Source organism: Ranitomeya imitator, chromosome 1 (genome assembly GCF_032444005.1).
Source record: "Ranitomeya imitator isolate aRanImi1 chromosome 1, aRanImi1.pri, whole genome shotgun sequence".
NCBI lineage: Eukaryota > Metazoa > Chordata > Amphibia > Anura > Dendrobatidae > Ranitomeya > Ranitomeya imitator.
Window position 1 is genome coordinate 908,715,589 of NC_091282.1, and position 23,720 is coordinate 908,739,308.

Below are 23,720 nucleotides of genomic sequence, written 5' to 3' on the forward strand. Positions count from 1 at the left end.
AAAGGTGCTCACCGCACTCGTGATGGGAGGGAATAAGCGAGTGCTGTCATGGGCTCCGAGAAACACCGTTATCGGTGAGTAACTACGACTTTCTCGGTCTCCCATGACAGCACTACGGAGAGAATTACAGAGATTAAGCTTAGGGAGGGACCACCGCCTCGAGAACCCTTCGTCCGAAGGTTAAGTCAGACACAGAGGCTAGATTTAATCTATAGTGTCTAAAAAAGGTTGATGGTGATGACCAGGTGGCCGCTTTACAGATTTGCTCTATCGATACCTCTGACCTCTCAGCCCATGAGGTAGCTACTGCTCTTGTGGAATGTGCTCTTATACCATCTGGGATCTCATTCCCCGAGGATGAATATGCCAAGATTATCGCCTCCTTTATCCACCTCGCCAAAGTACCCTTGGATGCCCGAAAACCTTTTCTGGGACCCTGAAAACAGACAAACAGAGAGCCTTCCTTCCTATACTCTCTGGTGGAATCTAAGTATTGGATTAGGCATCTTCTGACGTCTAGATTATGGAAGTTCTGCTCTTTATTTTTTGGGTTTGGACAAAAGGACGGCAGGGATACTTCTTGTGACCTATGGAATTTTGATGCCACTTTTGGCAAATAGGCCGGGTCAGGTCTAAGAGTGACTCTATCATCTAATACTTTAGTGAAGGGTGGATTGGAGGATAAGGCTTGAATGTCACTTATTCTGCGTGCAGATGTTAACGCTACCAAAAGAATAGTTTTAAGTGATAGTGTTTTAATCGGAATTGTCTCTATGGGTTCGAATGGAGGACCCGTTAACGCCGAGAGGACTAAATTTAAGTCCCATGAGGGCACTTTTTGAGAAATTAAGGGCTTTGATCTCGTTACTGCCTTAATAAATCTGATTATCCATGGGTTGGCCGCAATATTATGATTATAGAGTGCTCCTAGAGCTGCTATTTGTACCTTAAGAGTACTAACCGCCAACCCCTGTTCCAGACCTTTTTGTAGGAACTCAAGTATTTTAGGAATTGAGGGCCCATCCTGGACTCTTACTTTGGAGACGGACAGGAATTTTTTCCATGTTTTCCCGTATATTCTAGTATTGATGGGTTTTCTACTTTTTAACAACGTGGTGACTAAGTTGTCTGAAAAACCTCTTTCTTTTAATAGTCCCCGTTCAAAAGCCAGGCTGTCAAATGTAAGTTCGATTCCTGTGGGTGGAAGATCGGCCCTTGATGTAGAAGGTCTGGTATATTCGGTAGGACCCATGGGTCCGAGACTGATAGCATCCTCAGCCAGGAGAACCACGTCCTTTTTGGCCAGAACTTTCCAAATGACTGCCGGGATCAGAATAGTTGGAGGAAAAGCATAAGTCAATTTTTGAGTCCATGGAATCATAAAGGCATCTAGAGCCTGTGGATTCCCTCCCGGGTTCAGTGAGCAGAATTTGTTCACCTTTTTGTTTTTGGAATTGGCGAATAAATCTATTGTCGGTGTTCCCCACATTTCTGTGATCTGATCGTAGATGGATTGGTTTAGGGACCACTCGCCTTGTTTTAACGGAGATCGACTCAGATAATCTGCTCTCTCGTTGTTTGAACCCTGAATGTGTAGCGCAGAGAGCGATAGTAGATTTTCTTCCGCTAGGTTGAAAATTTTGGCGGAAGAACTCATGAGTGCCTGAGACCTTGTTCCTCCCTGGTGGTTTATATACGCTACAGTCACTTTGTTGTCCGAGAAAATTCGGACATGATGTCCCTGAATATAGGTCAGAAAAGAAAGAAGAGCCTGAAGCACTGCCCAAAGCTCTTTTTGGTTTGAGGATGCTGATAGTTCCTGAACTGACCAAGTTCCCTGAGCCAGTCTGTCTCCCATGTGAGCCCCCCACCCTCTGGGACTCGCATCGGTTGTTATTATCTGGGATATTTTTGTCACCCAAGGAACTCCCCTTGATAAGTTTTTGCTTTCCCCCCACCAACGAAGGGAATGAATAACTGAGGAATTTAGCGTAATTCGACTTTCCAAGTTGTTCTTTAGTACTGACTGCCATTCTAGTATGTGCCACTGCAGCTCTCTTGTGTGGAATTGTGCGAAGGGTATTGCTGGTAGGCATGAGGACAGAGAGCCTAGTAGCGACATTGCTCTCCTTAGAGTCATGGAAGGATGGTGAAATGTTCGTGCTATCATGGCTAATATGTTGTCTTTTTTGGGGTTTGGAAGTCGACATTCTTGGACTGGGGAGTCTAATGTCAGACCTAGGAACTCTTGTACCCGACAGGGTTCCAACTTTGATTTTTTTAAATTTATGAGCCACCCCAAGTTCGTCAAAATAGTCATTACTCGGTCTCTCTGTTCTCTGCAACTTTGAGCCGAGTTGCTTACAATGAGAAAGTCGTCTAGGTAAGGGACTATCAATATATTTTGTTCCCTTATGTTGGCCATCATTTCCGCTATTATCTTTGTGAATATTCGAGGAGCTATAGAGATCCCGAACGGTAGAGCTCTGTACTGGAAGAATCTTAATTGCCCTTTTATGGGAACTGCCAATCTTAGGAACTTTTGAGATTGATTGTGGATGGGCACATGATAATATGCGTCGGTTAGGTCTATCACGACCATGTAGCAATTCGGAAACAGGATTTTTATAGTGGACTTTATTGTCTCCATTTTGAATTTGTAATTTCTTACGTATTTGTTTAGGTTTTTTAAATTTATAATGGTCCGGAAGGACCCGTCGGGTTTTGGTACTAAAAAAAGAGGGGAGAAAAAACCTTCTCCTATTTCCTGAGGGGAGATTTCTTGAATCACAGATTTTTGCAGTAGGGAAATAATTTCTCTCTCTAAAGCTGCTTGTTCTGCTGCTGAGGATCTTATTTTCGTTTCTATGTAATTCCGGGGAGGAAAAGAAACAAAATCTATTTTTAGCCCATACTGTATGATGTTTAGAATCCAGATGTTGTTGGATATTTTCTTCCAGGCGGGAAGGAATGATGTAAGTCTTCCCCCCACCGTAGGCACAATGTCATTTGGAGGGTTTTTTGTCGCGAGAGGTATTGCCAAAGAGGTAACCTCTATCCCTTCTCCTGCCTTCTTCCCATTTATTCTGCTCCCTGGGGGGTCTGCGGCGGAAAAATCTCCGATTCCGAAAGGACTGCCTGAATGGGGCTGGACCTAAATTTGGAAACCCCTTCTTTTTGTCTCCCGCTTTTTGGAGGATGTCATCCAGGGTTTCTCCAAACAGAAAATTTCCTTCACATGGAATAGAACATAGCTTTAGTTTTGTCTGGAGGTCTCCAGGCCAGCTCTTGAGCCATAAGGTTCTTCTGGCTGCGTTGGAGAGAGCAGCGGCCTTAGATGTTAACCGTACGGAGTCTGCCGAGGAGTCCGCCAGGAATGCTGCTGCTGCTCTAATTGCAGGGATAGAGTCCAGTAATTTATTCCTGGGTAGCCCGTCTCTAATTTGATTTTCTAATTGGTCAACCCACACCATCAGACATCTGGAGGTGCAGGTCGCCGAAACAGCAGGCCTCAAGCTACCCCCAGCCGATTCCCATGCCCCTTTAAGAAATATGTCAGCTTTCTTATCTAAAGGGTCTCTGAGGGTACCCATGTCCTCGAACGGTAGCGCAAATTTTTTCGAGGCCTTTGCCACCGCTACATCCAATTTTGGTGCCTTATCCCAGGAAGTAGATGCGTCATCTTCGAAGGGATACTTTCTTTTAAGCGAGGGCACCGAAGAGTTTCTCCTATCTGGTTTCTCCCATTCTTTTTTGATTAAAGATTGGACATTGGGATTTAAAGGAAAGGTTTTCCGCTTTTTTTGTCCCAACCCACCAAACATTACGTCTTGGGCAGTTTTGTCAGGTTTAGGCTCCTCAACCCCCATAGTAGCCCTAACGGCTCTCACTAAGGTATCTACTTCCTCGAGTGGAAAACAATGTCGGCCCGAATCTTCCTCGGAGGAGGATAGGGAGGAGTCAGAATTGTCCGAATCTGCATCTTCAGATGAGGATCGGACAGAGTGGGAATGTACTGCTTCCTTTATTTTATCTTTCCCTTTTTTGGAGGAAGATACAGCACTCTGAACCTCGGATCTAATTATGTTTTTAAGTTCAGATGCAAAGTCGGGAGTCTCCTCACACAGCACCCGCTGGATACATGATTTGCAAAGCTTTTTGTCCCAGGCTACTGGTAAAGCTTTGTCACGGATGGGGCAGGATTTGTTTCTCTTTTTTTCCAACTTCTTCTTTCCCTATTAAGGGAGAAGAGGGAGCCCCATTATAATATACACATTCACGGAGATCACTCACCATTCGGACGTGCAGGCAGGTACCGGTTCTGGAGTGGGCCCTGGGTCTGGAAGGGAAGGTTCCCGAGGAGGTGAAATAGTCTTCGCAGCAGATCTGCTGCGCTGTGTAGAACGGCTACTAGACCCACTCCTAGCGCTCTTAGGGTCTATCTTCTTATGGTGCTGCTGCCTCGGCTGCAGCTCCTGTGGATCGCTGTCTTCCATGCTTTACAGGGAGATAGTGCGACAACTAAGTGAGCACCATCTCCCTATTTGTAATTGGCGCCACCCCCAGCGTTCCCCGCGCTTCCGGTCCTGCGTCACATCCTCCCGGGAGAAAGAAGCTACCGCGCATGCGCGCGGCGATGACCCGGAAGTCCAGCCGCATTTCCGGAGCGGCGGCCATCTTAGTACACCCGGAGCGTGCGCTTACCGGCACAGGAGCTCCGGGTGATCCAGCGCCCCTTCATCAATCTGAATCGGCGGCGTTCTCCCCCCGCTCACCCTGAAGAACCCCTCGGTTCCAGCGGTGGCAGCTTCGGGAGCCGGACAAGCCGTGGCAGGAGCCTCCTCGCTGCCGGTACCTGACCGCCCGGTCCATCGGTCTTCCTAACAGGTACCACCAAAAAGAGGTTCCCTGTTCAGGGACAGGAAACCAACTGATGCGAGGGAGAGGTACCGCCCTTTTATCTGTAGGTTTCCTGTCCCTGAAGGGCGGATCCCCTCTCTCCGTAGTGCTGTCATGGGAGACCGAGAAAAGTACTTTTTTTTCACAAAAAAATTATTTTAGACTCCATTTTTTCATTTTCACATGGGCAATAGGATAAAAGATTTTTGTGTACTCACCGTAAAATCTTTTTCTCCGAGCTACTCATTGGGGGACACAGGACCATGGGTGTTATGCTGCTGCCACTAGGAGGACACTAAGTAAACAAAAAGATTAACTCCTCCTCTGCAATATACACCCCTTCACTGGCTACAATTTCACCAGTTCGGTAGTAAAGCAGTAGGAGCATGAACAAAAGACAAACTGTCAAAAACAAAGAAGTAACAACAAGCCAAACAGGCTAACAGGGTGGGTGCTGTGTCCCCCAATGAGTAGCTCGGAGAAAAAGATCTTACGGTGAGTACACAAAAATCTCCTTTTCTCCTACGCCTCATTGGGGGACACAGGACCATGGGACGTGCAAAAGCAGTCCCTGGGTGGGGAGCAATATGCTAATACCCCATATACCACTGGCTTACGGCTAAGGAACTGCCGCTTGCAGAATGCGCCTGCCAAGGGTGGCGTCTGCAGAAGAGAGAGAATGAATGTGGTAATGTTTGGTAAAAGTGTGCAAACTGGACCATGTCGCAGCCTTGCAGATCTGCTGTGCTGACACCCGGTGCCGAATGGCCCACGAGGGGCCCACCGACCGGGTAGAATGGGCCTTGATCCCTGCTGGGATAGGAACACCTTTGGCACGATAGGATTCTTCAATGGCCGACCGAATCCATTTAGCTAGAGTAGCTTTGGAAGCGGGGGAACCCTTCCTTGGCCCCTCTGGAAGTACAAACAGGACATCCGACGTGCGGAAGGGAGCCGTCTGCAAGGCGTACCGACGAAGAGCCCTTACCACATCAACAGTAGAAACCCCCCACAAGTGACCCCATTTTGGAAACTAGACCCCCAAAGGAACTTATCTAGATGTGTGGTGAGCACTTTGAACCCCCAAGTGCTTCATAGAAGTTTATAATGCAGAGCCGTGAAAATAATAAATACGTTTTCTTTCCTCAAAAATAATTATTTAGCCCAGAATTTTTTATTTTCCCAAGGGTTACAGGAGAAATTGGACCCCATAAGTTGTTGTCCAGTTTCTCCTGAGTACGCTGATACCCCATATGTGGGGGTAAACCACTGTTTGGGCACATGCCGAGGCTCGGAAGGGAAGTAGTGACTTTTGAAATGCAGACTTTGATGGAATGCTATGTGGGCGTCACGTTGCGTTTGCAGAGCCCCTGATGTGGCTTAACAGTAGAAACCCCCACAAGTGATCCCATTTTGGAAACTAGACCCCGAAAGGAACTTATCTAGATGTGTGGTGAGCACTTTGAACCCCCAAGTGCTTCATAGAAGTATATAATGCAGAGCCGTGAAAATAATAAATACGTTTTCTTTCCTCAAAAATAATTATTTAGCCCAGAATTTTTTATTTTCCCAAGGGTAACAGGAGAAATTGGACCCCAATAGTTGTTGTCCAGTTTCTCCTGAGTACGCTGATACCCCATGTGTGCGGGTAAACCACTGTTTGGGCACACGTCGGGGCTCAGAAGGGAAGTAGTGACTTTTGAAATGCAGACTTTGATGGAATGCTCTGCGGGCGTCATGTTGCGTTTGCAGAGCCCCTGATGTGCCTAAACAGTAGAAACCCCCCACAAGTGACAACATTTTAGAAACTTGACCCCCCAAGGAACTTATCTAGATATGTGGTGAGCACTTTGAACCCCCAAGTACTTCACAGACGTTTACAACGCAGAGCCGTGAAAAAAAATCATTTTTCTTTCCTCAAAAATGATGTTTTAGCAAGCATTTTTTTAGATTCACAAGGGTAACAGGAGAAATTGGACCACAGTAATTGTTGCACAGTTTATCCTGAGTACACTGATACCCCATATGTGGGGGTAAACCACTGTTTGGGCACACGTCAGGGCTCGGAAGTGAGGGAGCACCATTTGACTTTTTGAATACGAGATTGGCTGGAATCAATGGTGGCGCCATGTTGCGTTTGGAGACCCCTGATGTGCCTAAACAGTGGTAACCCCTCAATTCTACCTCCAACACTAACCCCAACACTAACCCCAACACACCCCTAACCCTAATCCCAACTGTAGCCATAACCCCAATCACAACCCTAACCACAACCCTAATTCCAACCCTAACCCTAAGGCTATGTGCCCACGTTGCGGATTCGTGTGAGATATTTCCGCACCATTTTTGAAAAATCCGCGGGTAAAAGGCACTGCGTTTTACCTGCGGATTTTCCGCGGATTTCCAGTGTTTTTTGTGCAGATTTCACCTGCGGATTCCTATTGAGGAACAGGTGTAAAACGCCGCGGAATCCGCACAAAGAATTGACATGCTGCGGAAAATACAACGCAGCGTTTCCGCGCGGTATTTTCTGCACCATGGGCACAGCGGATTTGGTTTTTCATATGTTTACATGGTACTGTAAACCTGATGGAATACTGCTGCGAATCCGCAGCGGCCAATCCGCAGCCAAATCCGCACCGTGTGCACATAGCCTAATTCTAAAGGTATGTGCACACTGCGGAAAACGCTGCAGATCCGCAGCAGTTTCCCATGAGTTTACAGTTCAATGTAGACCTATGGGAAACAAAAATCGCTGTACACATGCTGCGGAAAAACTGCACGGAAACGCAGCGGTTTACATTCCGCAGCATGTCACTTCTTTCTGCGGATTCCGCAGCGGTTTTACAACTGCTCAAATAGAAAATCGCAATTGTAAAACCGCAGTGAAATGCGCAGAAAAAAAACGCGGTAAATCCGCCATAAATCCGCAGCGGTTTAGCACTGCGGATTTATCAAATGCGCAGCGGAAAAATCCACAGAGGACCAGAATACGTGTGCACATACCGAAACCCTAACCCTAACCCTACCCCTAACCCTACCCCTAGCCCTAACCCTATTCTAACATTAGTGGAAAAAAAAAAATTCTTTATTTTTTTATTGTCCCTACCTATGGGGGTGACAAAGGGGGGGGGGGTCATTTATTATTTTTTTTTTTATTTTGATCACTGAGATATAATCTCAGTGATCAAAATGCACTTTGGAACGAATCTGCCGGCCGGCAGATTCGGCGGGCGCACTGCGCATGCGCCCGCCATTTTGGAAGATGGCGGCGCCCAGGGAGAAGACGGACGGGACCCCGGCAGGATCGGTAAGTATGATGGGGTGGGGGGGGGACCACGGGGAGGGGGGGAGGATGGGGGGGGGGGAATCGGAGCACGGGGGGGGGGGGGAATCGGAGCGCGGGAGGGGTGGAATGGAGCACAGGGGGGGTGGAACGGAGCACGGGGGGGCTGTAACGGAGCACGGGGGGGTGGAACGGAGCACGGGGGGGTGGATCGGAATGCAGGGGGGTGATTGGAGCACGGGGGGGTGATTGGAGCACGGGGGGAGCGGACAAGAGCACGGGGGGGGGGGGGAGCGGAGCACTGGATGGAGGGGAGCCGGAGCAGTGTACCGGCCAGGTCGGGGGGCTGGGGGGGGCGATCGGTGGGGTGGGGTGGGGGCACATTAGTATTTCCAGCCATGGCCGATGATATTGCAGCATCGGCCATGGCTGGATTGTAATATTTCACCCGTTATAATAGGTGAAATATTACAAATCGCTCTGATTGGCTGTTGAAAGTGAAACTGCCAATCAGAGCGATCGTAGCCACCCCCCCTGGGCTAAACTGCCACTCCCCCTGTCCCTGCAGATCGGGTGAAATGGGAGTTAACCCTTTCACCCGGCCTGCAGGGACGCGATCTTTCCATGACGCCACATAGGCGTCATGGGTCGGATTGGCACCGACTTTCATGACGCCTACGTGGCGTCATGGGTCGGGAAGGGGTTAATGTGGAGAACATTACGAAATAGAAATTGATTGACAAACCTTTAAAGCGCTGAGCTCCTTTAGCAAATTTGCTACTTTCTCTTCATAGTCTTCATTCTTGGAAGCAATAGTAGAATTGTCACCCGACGTAAGCACGGCCTGTGGATTACATTGGAAAATATAAATCTATATTACGGGGCCAGATGGATAAAATTAGATATTACATCTCACTTATCTATACAAAACTAATATCACGATGGGAAATATGGCATTAATATCTTCCGCCTGGGACCTACAGGGGGGGGGGGGGGCAATATCCTTAAGATCGGGGATCTCAATTTTTGGTACCTTAATCGCATGTCATCTACCAGCCCCCATCTGAGGTCACCCAATGGAGTGGCTTGTACCTGCTAAAAGTAGTGCTGGCAGATACAGCTTGCTCTACGACTGCACCATTTAACAATCGAAGTGCTACCCTCTGCAAAGAACTTCGCCATTCGCATGACAACAGGTCTAGTAATTTATAAACACTGCCTAACTTTTCGGATTAAATATAATATTTAACAGCTTAGTTCCTCCTGCTCTATAAATCGCACCCCTGAAGCCTCGTAAGGCCCCACATTACTAATATATATATATATATACTAGCTGAAGAGCCCGGCGTTGCCTGGGCATAGTAAATATCTGTGGTTAGTTATAGCACCTCACTTCTCTTTTTTTACAATCACGCCTCTCATTTTCCCAATCACATCTTTCATTTTCCCCCTCACACCTCTCATTTTCTCCCTCACTCCTCTCATTCCCCCCTAACACTTGTCATTTCAACCTCACATCTGTCATTTTCTGATCACTCCACTATTTTACCTCACTCCTCTCATTTTGCACTCACACCTTTTCATTTTGCACTCACACCTCTCATTTTCACCTCATCACCTCAGTATATACATGTTTGTCATCTCCCTTATATATAGTATACATCTCTATGTCATCTCCTGTATATAGTATATACTTGTATGTCATCTCCCCTGTATATAGTATATACCTGCTGTGTGTCATCTCCCCTATATATAGTATATACCTGAATGTCATATCCTTCTATATATAGTATATACCTGTAGGTCATCTCCTCCTGTATATAGTATATACCTGGGTGTCATCTCCCCTGTATATAGTATATATCTGTGTGTCATCTCCTCATGTATATAGTATATACCTGCATGTCATCTTCTATATATAGCATATACCTGTATGTCATCTCCTCCTGTATATAGTATATACCTGTAGGTCAGCTGCTCCTGTATATAGTATATACCTGTGTGTCATCTCCCCTGTATAAAGTATATACCCGTGTGTCATGTCCTCCTGTATATATATGTACCTGTATGTCATCTCCTCCTGTATATAGTATATACCTGTGTCTCATCTCCTCCTGTATATAGTATATACCTGTGTGTCATCTCCCCTGTATATAGTATATACCTGTGTGTCATGTCCTCCTGTATATAGTATATACCTGTATGTCATCTCCTCCTGTATATAGTATATACCTGTGTGTCATCTCCCCTGTATATAGTATATATCTGTGTGTCATCTCCTCCTGTATATAGTATATACCTGCATGTCATCTTCTAAATATAGCATATACCTGTATGTCATCTCCTCCTGTATATATATATACCTGTAGGTCATCTGCTCCTGTATACAGTATATACCGGTGTGTCATCTCCCCTGTATAAAGTATATACCCGTGTGTCATGTCCTCCTGTATATATATGTACCTGTATGTCATCTCCTCCTGTATATAGTATATACCTGTGTCTCATCTCCTCCTGTATATAGTATATACCTGTGCGTCATCTCCCCTGTATATAGTATATACCTGTGTGTCATGTCCTCCTGTATATAGTATATACCTGTATGTCATCTCCTCCTGTATATAGTATATACCTGTGTGTCATCTCCCCTGTATATAGTATATATCTGTGTATCATCTCCTCCTGTATATAGTATATACCTGCATGTCATCTTCTATATATAGCATGTACCTGTATGTCATCTCCTCCTGTATATAGTATATACCTGTAGGTCATCTGCTCCTGTATATAGTATATACCTGTGTGTCATCTCCTCCTGTATATAGTATATACCTGTATGTCATCTCTGCCTGTATATATATGTACCTGTATGTCATCTCCTCCTCTATATAGTATATACCTGTGTGTCATCTCTCCTGTATATAGTATATATCTGTGTGTCATCTCCCCTGTATATAGTATATACCTGTGTGTCATCTCATCCTGTATTAGACCTCGTTCACATGTTATTTGCTCAGTATTTTTACCTCAGTATTTGTAAGCTAAATTGGCAGCCTGATAAATCCCCAGCCAACAGGAAGCCCTCCCCCTGGCAGTATATATTAGCTCACACATACACATAATAGACAGGTCATGTGACTGACAGCTGCCGTATTTCCTATATGGTACATTTGTTGTAGTTTGTCTGCTTATTAATCAGATTTTTATTTTTGAAGGATAATACCAGACTTGTGTGTGTTTTAGGGTGAGTTTCGTTTGTCAAGTTGTGTGTGTTGAGTTGCGTGTGGCGACATGCATGTAGCGACTTTTGTGAGATGAGTTTTGTGTGGCAACATGCGTGTAGCAACTTTTTGTGTCGAGTTGCATGTGACATGTTACATGTTAGTGTAGCAAGTTGTGTGCAGCAAGTTTTGCGCATGGCGAGTTTTGCGCGTGGCGAGTATTATGTGTGGTGCCTTTTGAGTATGTGCAAGTTTTGTGTGAGGCAACTTTTGCATGTGTTGCAACTTTTGTGCATGTGGCAATTTTTCCGCGTGTGCAAGTTTTACGTGTGGCGAGTTTTCCATGAGGTGAGTTTTGCACTTGTGGCGAGTTTTGCAAGAGCCTAGTTTTTGCATGTGGCGAGTTCTGCGCGTGGCGAGTTTTGAGTGGCGACTTTTGTGTTTCGACTTTTATGTGGCGAGGTTGGTGGATTTGTGGTGAAATGTGTGCTGAGGGTAATATGTGTTCAAGCACGTGGTAGTGTGTGGCGCATTTTGTGTGTGTGTTCATATCCCCGTGTGTGGTGAGTATCCCGTGTCGGGGCCCCACCTTAGCAACTGTACGGTAAATACTCTTTGGCGCCATCGCTCTCATTCTTTAAGTCCCCCTTGTTCACATCTGGCAGCTGTCAATTTGCCTCCTACACTTTTCCTTTCATTTTTTCCCATTATGTAGATAGGGGCAAAATTGTTTGGTGAATTGGAAAGCGCGGGGTTCAGACGTGTGCAAAATTTTGTGGCTGTAGCTGCGACGGTGCAGATGCCAATCCCGGACATACATACACACACACACACACACATTCAGCTTTATATATATATTTGTGTACTCACCGTAAAATCTTTTTCTCCGAGCCAATCATTGGGGGACACAGGACCATGGGTGTTATGCTGCTTGCCACTAGGAGGACACTAAGTAAACACAAAGAATTAACTCCTCATCTGCAGTATACACCCCCTGTCTGGCCAGTAATGACCCAGTTCGGTAGTAAAGCAGTAGGAGTATAAAGAAACCAAGACAAGTAAACTATGTCAAAACCGAGGAACAAACAACAACAACAAGCCAATAGGCTAACAGGGTGGGTGCTGTGTCCCCCAATGATTGGCTCGGAGAAAAAGATTTTACGGTGAGTACACAAAAATCTCCTTTTCTCCTACGCCTCATTGGGGGACACAGGACCATGGGACGTCCTAAAGCAGTCCCAGGGTGGGGAGCAATTGACTGCTAAAACCCCATGTACAACTGGCTTACTGAGGTACTGCTGTCTGCAGAATGCGCCTGCCAAGGGCAACGTCTGCCGAAGACTGGGTATGAACGTGATAGTGCTTTGTAAAAGTATACAGACTGGACCAAGTCGCAGCTTTGCAAAGCTGTTGTGCTGACGCCTGGTGCCGAATGGCCCAAGAGGCACCGACCGAGTTGAATGCGCCTTAATTCCTGCTGGGACAGGAGTGTTCCTGACGTGGTAGGATTCCTGGATATTTGAGCAAATCCATTTGGCTAGAGTGGCGGGAGACTCCTTGGATAAACATCTTAACCTGCAGTCTGGAAGCGATCTTTCGTTGGAATAGAATTGACAATGCGGACACTTGTCCCTTGAGCGAGCTTAGGCCAAGGCTTGACTCTAAACCTAATTGAAGAAACTCCAGAATGGATGGAATGGAAAACACCAGAGGGGAACGTCCATGCGCATTGCACCATGAGATGAAAGTGCGCCAGGTGCGATGATAAATGCGCATGGATGCAGGTTTCCTAGCATTAATCATGGTAGAAGACACCCCTGGAAAGAATCTGCCTTGAGCTAAAATCCAGGATTCAATGGCCACGACTTCAAAGACAGGGACCCTGAGTTCTGGTGGCAAATCGGGCCCTGTGAGAGAAGATCCATGCGATCTGGAAGCTGCCAGGGGACGTCGGCGACCATTTGGACGAGTTCCACGTACCATGCTCGGTGCGGCCAGTCCGGCGCGACAAGGATCACCGGTCTCCCCTCTGCCCTGATCTTCTTGATGACCCTCGGGACCAGGGGAAGAGGAGGAAAGATGTACGGCATCTGGAACCGATGCCACGACAGAACCAGAGCATCTGTTCCGATGGCGCAAGGATCGCGGGACCGAGCAATGAACTTGGGAACCTGGTTGTTTAGCTTGGAGGCCATGAGATCCACATCCGGCGTCCCCCAGCGAAGAAAAATCTGCTGGAAGACTTCCGGATGGAGGGACAACTTGCCCGAGGCAAGACCTTGGCGACAGAGGAAGTCCGCCGCCCAATTCTCCACACCCAGTATGTGGATCGCCGAGATGAGCGAATGATTGGTCTCGGCCCAGCGCACAATGTGAGTGACTTCGCGCATGGCCGCCCTGCTGCGGGTTCCCCCTTGCCAGTTGATATACGCCACCGCTGTGGCGTTGTCGGATTGGATTCTGATGTGATGGCCTGCGAGAAGGTGGTGAAAACTGCGTAAGGCAAGTGTGATCGCACGAATTTCCAAGACATTGATTGGGAGACGCGACTCTCGTGTGGACCAACGACCCTGTGCCGTGTGGTGATTGAAAACTGCGCCTTAGCCCAGAAGGCTATAAACATAAGGATGAATGACCTCGGGGAGATCAAAACATCCAACACCGCGGAGACACCATCTCGTGTGCCAGAAGGCTGGCATCGGTGGTCACCACTAACCAGTGCACCAGGAGGAAAGATTTCCCGTGGTTCAGAGAAGCTTTCATCGTCACCACCTAAGGGTCCGCCTGACCTGTGGGGACAGGCGAAAACGACAGTCGAGGAAGAGCGGATTCCTGTCCCAGGCTAACAGCAGCACCTGTTCCAGGGGACGGAGATGGAACTGCATAAACGGAACGGCTTCCATCGCCACAACCATTTTCCCGAGGATGCGCATAGTGAAGCAAATGGAGTGAGGAACTGGGCGGGAGAGCTTGCGCGCTCCCTGTTGTAAGAACAACACCTTCTCTGGAGGGACAACGACGAGCCAGCGGGAAGAGTCCAGGATCATGCCCAGGAAGAAAATTTGCTGAGCCGACACTGGAGATGATTTCTCTAAGTTGATTTTCCAGCCAAGGCGAAAAAGAGTATCCACGGTGATACTTACAGACTCCTTGCAGGCAGAATGGGACGGACCTTTGATTAATAGGTCGTCCAGATACGGAAGAACTACCACTCCCCGAGCGTGAAGAATGGCCATGACAGCTGCCATGACCTTCGTGAAAACTCTGGGGGGGTGGTGAGGCCGAAGGGTAAGGCCACAAACTGGAAGTGTTCGTCTTGGACTGCGAAGCGCAGGAACTGCTGATGAGCGGGACAAATCGGGATGTGGAGATAAGCATCCTTGATGTCTATGAAAGCTAGGAACTCTCCTTTTTCCAGGGACACGACAACAGAACAGAGCGAGTCCATAATGAAGTGTCGAACCCGTACAAACTTGTTTAACAGCTTGAGGTCCAGTATGGGTCGTAGAGTCCCATCCTTCTTTGGGACCACGAACAGCTTCGAGTAAAACCCCCTGAACCTTTGGTCTTCAGGGACCGCAACAATGACACCGTCCCTTTGAAGCGCCTCTATGGCCTGAAGAAGATCTGGTGCTCTTGATTTGGGGGGAGAGGACTAGAAGAAGCGTGAGGGGGGAATGGAAGAAAACTTGATCTTGTATCCGGAGGACACAAGCTCTCTCACCCACTCGTCGTGAACGACCGAGAGTCAAGCTTGACGGAACGAAAGAAGACGTCCGCCTACTTTGTCGGTGTCCGCCGGACACGTCAGCGAGTCATTGTGTAGAAGGTTTAAGGGATGCAGATGCCTTAGGGCCAAAAGGTCTCAGTCTGGGTTTCCAGGAATGGTTAGGTCTGTATGAGACCTGGGAATTTCGTTCAGAGCGAGTAGCGCCTGAGTAGTGGGCGGGGTTCCTGCGGTGGGCGGGGGATTCAATTTCGACCTTGTCCGGCTGAAAAGCCGGGGACTAAATTTATGGAGCCTGCCGTCAGGCTGCGACGCAGCGCCGAATGAACGCTGCTGGCGTCCAGCCAGCGGCACCTCTCCCTGGGGACCAGGAAAGCACGTTCCCATGCAGGGGAAGTAAACTACTCACCGGCCTCCAGTAAGCTTAATCGATCCTCCCTTTGCCGAGGAATGGAGAGCCTCCGTCCATCTTTAGATGTGCCTGCCACAGGGGACTTATAGCTGTGCCTGCCGCGGGGGACTTACGGCTACTGTGGGGACTACATGACGCCGTCAGGTGAGGGCTTGGTTGCGGTGGAGCCCGGGAGATGCACATAAGAACCAGCACTCTATGTGCTCACCATCTTAGGGGGGGGGGGGATCGGGACCATATAGGAACCGTCGCCCTTGCTTAGATTAGACGTGCCCCAGTCATCGCAGGAGAGGTACGGGGAGGTATACTCGCCGTGGTCGCCTGTTGATAGTTCGGGGGAGAACGGACCCTTGAAAAGGAATTTGTCGCCCCCTTCGCTCCGTTAATTAAAAAATAATCTACAGAAAAATAAAAGTGTTGGGGTCTGTTTTCAAGGTCCCAAGTGCCTCCTACAAACACTAAGCAAGAACTGGGTCATTACTGGCCAGACAGGGGGTGTATACTGCAGAGGAGGAGTTAATTAAGTTAATTCTTTATGTGTTTACTTAGTGTCCTCCTAGTGGCAAGCAGCATAACACCCATGGTCCTGTGTCCCCCAAGAGGCGTAGGAGAATATGAATATATATATATACACACACACACACACACATACAGTACCAAAAGTATGGACACACCTCATTTAAAGATTTTTCTGTATTTTCCTGACTGTGAAAATTGTACATTCACACTGAAGGCATCAAAACTATGAATTAACAACTGTGGAATTACATGCTTAACAAAAAAGTGTGAAAAAGAGTAGACCTAAACTCAAGCAGAGACCGAAGCAGGGGGGCAGGAAGGCTTTGCCGGACTTTTACTTATATTATCTTGCCGGGCAGGCTAAGGCGGTAAATAAATGGATGCCCAATAATTCTCTACCTAACTGAGAGCCATCTGCTCCACTCTGCCCGAATTGATTGTCCACTGGGGTTTCTGGAGCAGGAGAGGGTTGGTGTCCCTCGGTTGTTGCCTTTACTTCTTTACTTCGGCTGGCACGCTTAATATGGAGACAAATTAAAAAAGTCACTAAATTTGTAGATATAGTAGCTGAAATGCCAGTGTGGAGCAACCGTTATTTCCCGGGATTACTGAACCACCCGTCCACTGATTTTTGGATTTCGTATGGAGTTCTCTCGGTAGGCAATGTACATAACCAGGGGATCATTATATCCTTCGAACAATTACAACATACTTATAATATCCCGAGATCTCAATTCTTCCGTTATTTACAGTTAAGATCAGCCTTTCAATCGCACATGCAGAGTATGGGTACAGGTCGAGCTATTTTATCCTTGCCTTTAACCCCTTCATGACCCAGCCTATTTTTACCTTAAAGACCTTGCCGTTTTTTGCAATTCTGACCAGTGTCCCTTTATGAGGTAATAACTCAGGAACGCTTCAACGGATCCTAGCGGTTCTGAGATTGTTTTTTCGTGACATATTGGGCTTCATGTTAGTGGTAAATTTAGGTCAATAAATTCTGCGTTTATTTGTGATAAAAACGGAAATTTGGCGAAAATTTTGAAAATTTCGCAATTTTCACATTTTGAATTTTTATTCTGTTAAACCAGAGAGTTATGTGACACAAAATAGTTAATAAATAACATTTCCCACATGTATACTTTACATCAGCACAATTTTGGAAACAAAATTTTTTTTTGCTAGGAAGGGGTTAAAATTTGACCAGCGATTTCTCATTTTTACAACGAAATTTACAAAACCATTTTTTTAGGGACCACCTCACATTTGAAGTCAGTTTGAGGGGTCTATATGGCTGAAAATACCCAAAAGTGTCACCATTCTAAAAACTGCACCCCTCAAGGTACTCAAAACCACATTCAAGTAATTTATTAACCCTTCAGGTGCTTCACAGCAGCAGAAGCAACATGGAAGGAAAAAATGAACATTTAACTTTTTAGTCACAAAAATTATCTTTTAGCAACAATTTTTTTATTTTCCCAATGGTAAAAGGAGAAACTGAACCACGAAAGTTGTTGTCCAATTTGTCCTGAGTACGCTGATACCTCATATGTGGGGGTAAACCACTGTTTGGGCGCACGGCAGGGCTTGGAAGGGAAGGAGCGCCATTTGACTTTTTGAATGAAAAATTGGCTCCACTCTTTAGCGGACACCATGTCGCGTTTGGAGAGCTCCTGTGTGCCTAAACATTGGCGCTCCCCCACAAGTGACCCCATTTTGGAAACTAGACCCCCCAAGGAACTTATCTAGATGACCAGTGAGCACTTTAAACCCTCAGGTGCTTCACAAATTGATCCATAAAAATGAAAAAGTACTTTTTTTTCACAAAAAAATTCTTTTCGCCTCAATTTTTTCATTTTCACATGGGCAATAGGATAAAATGGATCATAAAATTTGTTGGGCAATTTCTCCCGAGTACGCCGATACCTCATATGTGGGGGTAAACCACTGTTTGGGCACTCGGCAGGGCTCGGAAGGGAAGGCGCGCCATTTGACTTTTTGAATGGAAAATTAGCTCCAATTGTTAGCGGACACCATGTCACGTTTGGAGAGCCCCTGTGTGCCTAAACATTGTAGCTCCCCCACAAGTGACCCCATTTTGGAAACTAGACCCCCCAAGGAACTTATCTAGATGCATATTGAGCACTTTAAACCCCCAGGTGCTTCACAGAAGTTTATAACGCAGAGTCATGAAAATAAAAAATAATTTTTCTTTCCTCAAAAATGATTTTTTAGCCTGGAATTTCCTATTTTGCCAAGGGTAATAGGAGAAATTGGACCCCAAATGTTGTTGTCCAGTTTGTCCTGAGTACGCTGATACCCCATATGTGGGGTAAACCACTGTTTGGGCGCACGGCAGGGCTCGGAAGGTAAGGCACGCCATTTGGCTTTTTAAATGGAAAATTAGCTTCAATCATTAGCGGACACCATGTCACGTTTGGAGAGCCCCTGTGTGCCTAAACATTGGAGATCCCCCCAAAATGACCCCATTTTGGAAACTAGACACCCAAAGGAACTAATCTAGATGTGTGGTGAGGACTTTGAACCCCTAAGTGCTTCACAGAAGTTTATAACGCAGAGCCATGAAAATAAAAAATAAAAATTATTTTATCAAAAATGATCTTTTAGCCTGCAATTTTTTATTTTCCCAAGGGTAACAGGAGAAATTTGACCCCAAAAGTTGTTGTCCAGTTTCTCCTGAGTACGCTGATACCCCATATGTGGGGGTAAACCACTGTTTGGGCACATGCCGGGGCTCGGAAGTGAAGTAGTGACGTTTTGAAATGCAGACTTTGATGGAATGCTCTGTGGGCATCACGTTGCGTTTGCAGAGCCCCTGATGTGGCTTAACAGTAGAAACCCAGCACAAGTGACCCCATTTTGGAAACTAGACCCCGAAAGGAACTTATCTAGATGTGTGGTGAGCACTTTGAACCCCCAAGTGCTTCACAGAAGTTTATAATGCAGAGCCGTGAAAATAAAAAATACGTTTTCTTTCCTCAAAAATAATTATTTAGCCCAGAATTTTTTAATTTTCCCAAGGGTAACAGGAGAAATTTGACCCCAATATTTGTTGTCCAGTTTCTCCTGAGTACGCTGATACCCATGTGTGGGGGTAAACCACTGTTTGGGCACATGTCGGGGCTCGGAAGTGAGGGAGCACCATTTGACTTTTTGAATACGAGATTAGCTGGAATCAATGGTGGCGCCATGTTGCGTTTGGAGACCCCTGATGTGCCTAAACAGTGGAAACCCCTCAATTCTACCTCTAACACTAACCCCAACGGTTTTAGGAAGTTTTACCCCCAGCAGTTCGCCCCCAGCAGTTCGCCCCCAGGTACACTTTGCCCCCGAACATTTCGCCCCCAGCATTTCGCCCCCAGGATGTTTCGCCCCCGCACATTTCGCCCCCGCACATTTCGCCCCCAGCAGTTCGCCCCCGGATGTTTCGCACCAGCAGTTCGCCCCCGCACATTTCGCCCTCGGATGTTTCGCCCCCGGATGTTTCGCCCCCAGCAGTTCGCCCCCGCACATTTCGCCCCCGGATGTTTCGCCCCCGGATGTTTCGCCCCCAGCAGTTCGCCCCCGGATGTTTCGCACCAGCAGTTCGCCCCCGCACATTTCGCCCTCGGATGTTTCGCCCCCGGATGTTTCGCCCCCAGCAGTTCGCCCCCGCACATTTCGCCCCCGGATGTTTCGCCCCCGGATGTTTCGCCCCCAGCAGTTCGCCCCCGGATGTTTCGCCCCCAGCAGTTCGCCCCCGGATGTTTCGCCCCCGGATGTTTCGCCCCCAGCAGTTCGCCCCCGGATGTTTCGCGCCCAGCAGTTCGCCCCCAGCAGTTCGCCCCCGGATGTTTCGCGCCCAGCAGTTCGCCCCCGGATATTTCACCCCCGGATGTTTCGCCCCCAGCAGTTCGCCCCCGCACATTTCGCCCCCGGATGTTTCGCCCCCAGCAGTTCGCCCCCGGATGTTTCGCCCCCGGATGTTTCGCGCCCAGCAGTTCGCCCCCAGCAGTTCGCCCCCGCACATTTCGCCCCCGGATGTTTCGCCCCCAGCAGTTCGCCCCCGGATGTTTCGCCCCCGGATGTTTCGCCCCCAGCAGTTCGCCCCCGGATGTTTCGCACCAGCAGTTCGCCCCCGCACATTTCGCCCCCGGATGTTTCGCCCCCGGATGTTTCCCCCCAGCAGTTCGCCCCCGCACATTTCGCCCCCGGATGTTTCGCCCCCAGCAGTTCGCCCCCGGATGTTTTGCCCCCAGCAGTTCGCCCCCGGATGTTTCGCCCCCGGATGTTTCGCCCCCAGCAGTTCGCCCCCGGATGTTTCGCCCCCGGATGTTTCGCGCCCAGCAGTTCACCCCCGGATGTTTTGCGCCCAGCAGTTCGCCCCCGGATGTTTCACCCCCGGATGTTTCGCCCCCAGCAGTTCGCCCCCGCACATTTCGCCCCCGGATGTTTCGCCCCCAGCAGTTCGCCCCCGGATGTTTCGCGCCCAGCAGTTCGCCCCCAGCAGTTCGCCCCCGGATGTTTCGCGCCCAGCAGTTTGCCTCCGGATGTTTCACCCCCAGCTTTTTGCCCCCCAGATGTTTTGGCCCCAAATTAGGCAGGGAATTTTGGCCTTGTGTTTTAGCCCTAAGACCTCTTTCACAGTAGCCACTTTCCCAAGTGCTAAGCACTGGAAAATCGCTAAGAAGATTGCCAATTTTGAATATACTAGATGGTGGCCCGATTCTAACGTATTGGGTATTCTAGAAGGCGCAGCCACGTGGTATGTTGCACAGGTTATGTAGTATATTGGACAGTCCACGTAGTACATTGCACAGGCCATGTAGTATATTGGACAGCCGAAGTAGTATTTTGGACAGCGCATGTAAATTGCACAGTCCACGTAGTAAATTGCACAGCACATGTAGTATATTGGCCAGCCGACATAGTATGTTGCACTTGTCACGTAGTATATTGCACTGCCCACGTAGTCTAGGAATGTGGGCACTATATTCGTGTTAAAAAAAATAATAATAAAGATATACTCACCTCAGCCACGGGCCCTGAAGTCCTCGCGCCTCTCTGCAGTGCTGGCAGTGGCTTCCGGTCTGAGCATAGGACCTGCGATAATGTTGCGGTCACATGACCGTGACATCATCGCAGGTCCTGGACGCATAGCATCGTTCGGACCAAAAGGCACGGCGTGCACTGGAGAGAGGTGCGGAGGACAGCGCGACATCGGAGGGGGTGAGAATAACTTTTTTAAAAATTTTTTTATTTTTAACATTACATCTTTTCACTATTGATGCTGCATAGGCACGATCAATAGTGAAAAGTTGGTCACATAGGGTTAATAGCAGCATTAACGGAGTGCGGTACACCGCGATCCATTAACGCTGGCATTAACCCTGTGTGAGCGGTCAGCGGTGAGTGCAGGGCAGTGAAGCAGCGGCCATTTTTCTGGCAGCCTGTGACCGTCGCTGATTGGTCGTGGCAATGGTCGTGGGCGTTTTGCCATGACCAATCAGCGACTTGACAGACAGACAGACGCCGCGACAAATGAATATACGAATAAAACGTTACAGACAGAAAGACGAAAGTGACCCTTAGACAGTTATATAGTAACTAAGTCAATGGCTGGAAAAGCGAGGTGTTGTTTCTGCCAGCTCTTTTTATTTTATTACAGGAGCTATTTTTGAGCACTTAGCATTCATCAATAGCCTGTATCTTATGGGTCATTACCGAGAGCGCTCACAAAAGCGCTCTGAAAAATGCCAGTAAAGCACGTGCTTTGGAGTTCTAAAACAGTGGCAGCATAAGGGTGCTTTTACACCTCCGCTACATATGCACTACAGGCCGCCCGTTCGCTTCTGTGATGCCGCATTCCGCTAACCTGCAGTGGAACGAAAAGAAGAAAAAGCTCTTCTTTTTATTCTGACACTGATAGCGGAATGCGGCATTATGAAAGCGAACGGGCGGCTGCAGATCGCGGAACCGAGCCGTTCACTTCTATGGGCAATGCGAGCGGAATGCCAGCATTCCGCCATCATTGCCCTGGGGTCAGCTGGATGTCAGATCCAGAGCGGATTGACCTCTGGCGGCCACAAACACAAGTGTGAAACCACTCTAAAATTACAGTGTGCAAGAGGCCTAAAATCTAAACAATTTTGAACTTTTATCTGACCCAGCACTGACCTGCTTTGTTGCAAGTTTTGTTGCAGATGTAACAAGTAGCAGGTCACATGTCCTGCAAGTTACATTAGACTAGCTTTTATTCCACCTGTACATCAGAATATAGCAGTGTCTGAAATCTCCACAAAGAGAGAAGTGTACTGCCACAAAAAATCAGTCAGCTTCCACAGCAATTCACTTTCTACAACTATGAATTCAGTTCTGTCCAAACGTGAAGGAGGAAGTTGGTCCATGAGAATCACATTTACTTATTTTCCAAACGAACCGCTGATGATGTCCATTCCATCTGGGTATGTGAAAAACGGTCGACTTGCAAGGGACGTGTTTGGACCAATGAAGAATCTGGCGAAGTTGTGAAAGTAGTCAATCTTCACTTTCACGCAGCACAAGCTGCAAGACCTGAAGCAATCCGACTTGTTAATGAGGCAGTCACCAGGGCAAGGACAACACAGGAGACACCACAACAGATTCTCACAGACGTAGTTTCAGGAGCCCATTCTAATGTTGCAGCACTTCTCCCAAGGAAAGCATCACTGAAGAGGACAATACGATTAGCAAGGCAACTTGGCAATATCCCAAGGTTACCTCAAACCCTTGATCAACTTGTTATCCCCCTGGACTTCCAGGAGATCAGTATTGATGGTGTCCAGCAGCAGTTCCTTCTGCATGACTCTGGTAAGCTACTTAACCATTTAACATTGTATTAAAACAATTATGCATAATTATTGCAAAGTTTATTTTGCACAAATGTGAAAAATGCTAGACTGTAAGGTGCTGATATAAAATACTATGTGATTTTTGCCTTCAAGGTAAACTTTGAGGGTAATATAATGTAGTTAGGCCTACTGATTCCAACTAGTGTTGGCCGATCACTGGAAAGATAGGATCAGATTGGGCCGATCATACCAAAAGATTGGAATTAATTCTCCAGAGCTATATATATATATATATATATATATATATATATATATATATATATATATATATATATGCGCTCCTTGTAAGTAAAAAATGAGTGCACTCACCAGTCTTCGGTAAAGTTACTTCTTTATTAACAACGACAACTCCAGATAAAAGTCATGGCCGGGGGAGAGGGAGCCGAAGCTCGTGTGAGCAGGGGAGGGCGACGGCCGTTTCGCGCTATGCCTGCGCTTCTACGGGTCGATTTGTGCTCAGGACAGACAGCGGATATAGTGCACCGCCCAGACACACCCCGCCACCAAATCCCTCCCACAAACCATAGAAATACAAAAAGCACATATTAAAAACTAAAGTTAAAAACAATACATGGCTTATGGAGTACATATATGACATGGAACACAAATCGCTACTGAAGAGATGTCAGCAAATGCTATACCAAATTATCGCTCTATGACCTGTCAATTGTGTTCACTATACGTGACACTGCGCTCATAAGACAACTACAGAAAAATGGACATATCGACTGTCATTGAAACCAAGCGGACCCATGGCATTACAGCG

At 47.4% G+C, this 23,720-nt stretch overlaps 1 protein-coding gene across 5 annotated transcripts in view; it reads right to left on the reverse strand.

The window, feature by feature from the left end:
- The window catches only part of USO1 (USO1 vesicle transport factor), a 189,544-nt gene that overhangs the window by 14,186 nt on the left and 151,638 nt on the right, over window positions 1-23,720 (reverse strand). For 4 of the 5 annotated variants that reach the window (XM_069743466.1, XM_069743464.1, XM_069743465.1 and 1 more), the window contains one exon: window positions 8,931-9,029. The exons of the other annotated variant lie outside the window; for it this stretch is intronic. In XM_069743466.1, the coding sequence (XP_069599567.1) occupies window positions 8,931-9,029 (99 nt within the window). The remainder of the gene's footprint in view (window positions 1-8,930; window positions 9,030-23,720) is intronic. 5 annotated transcript variants of the gene reach the window in all.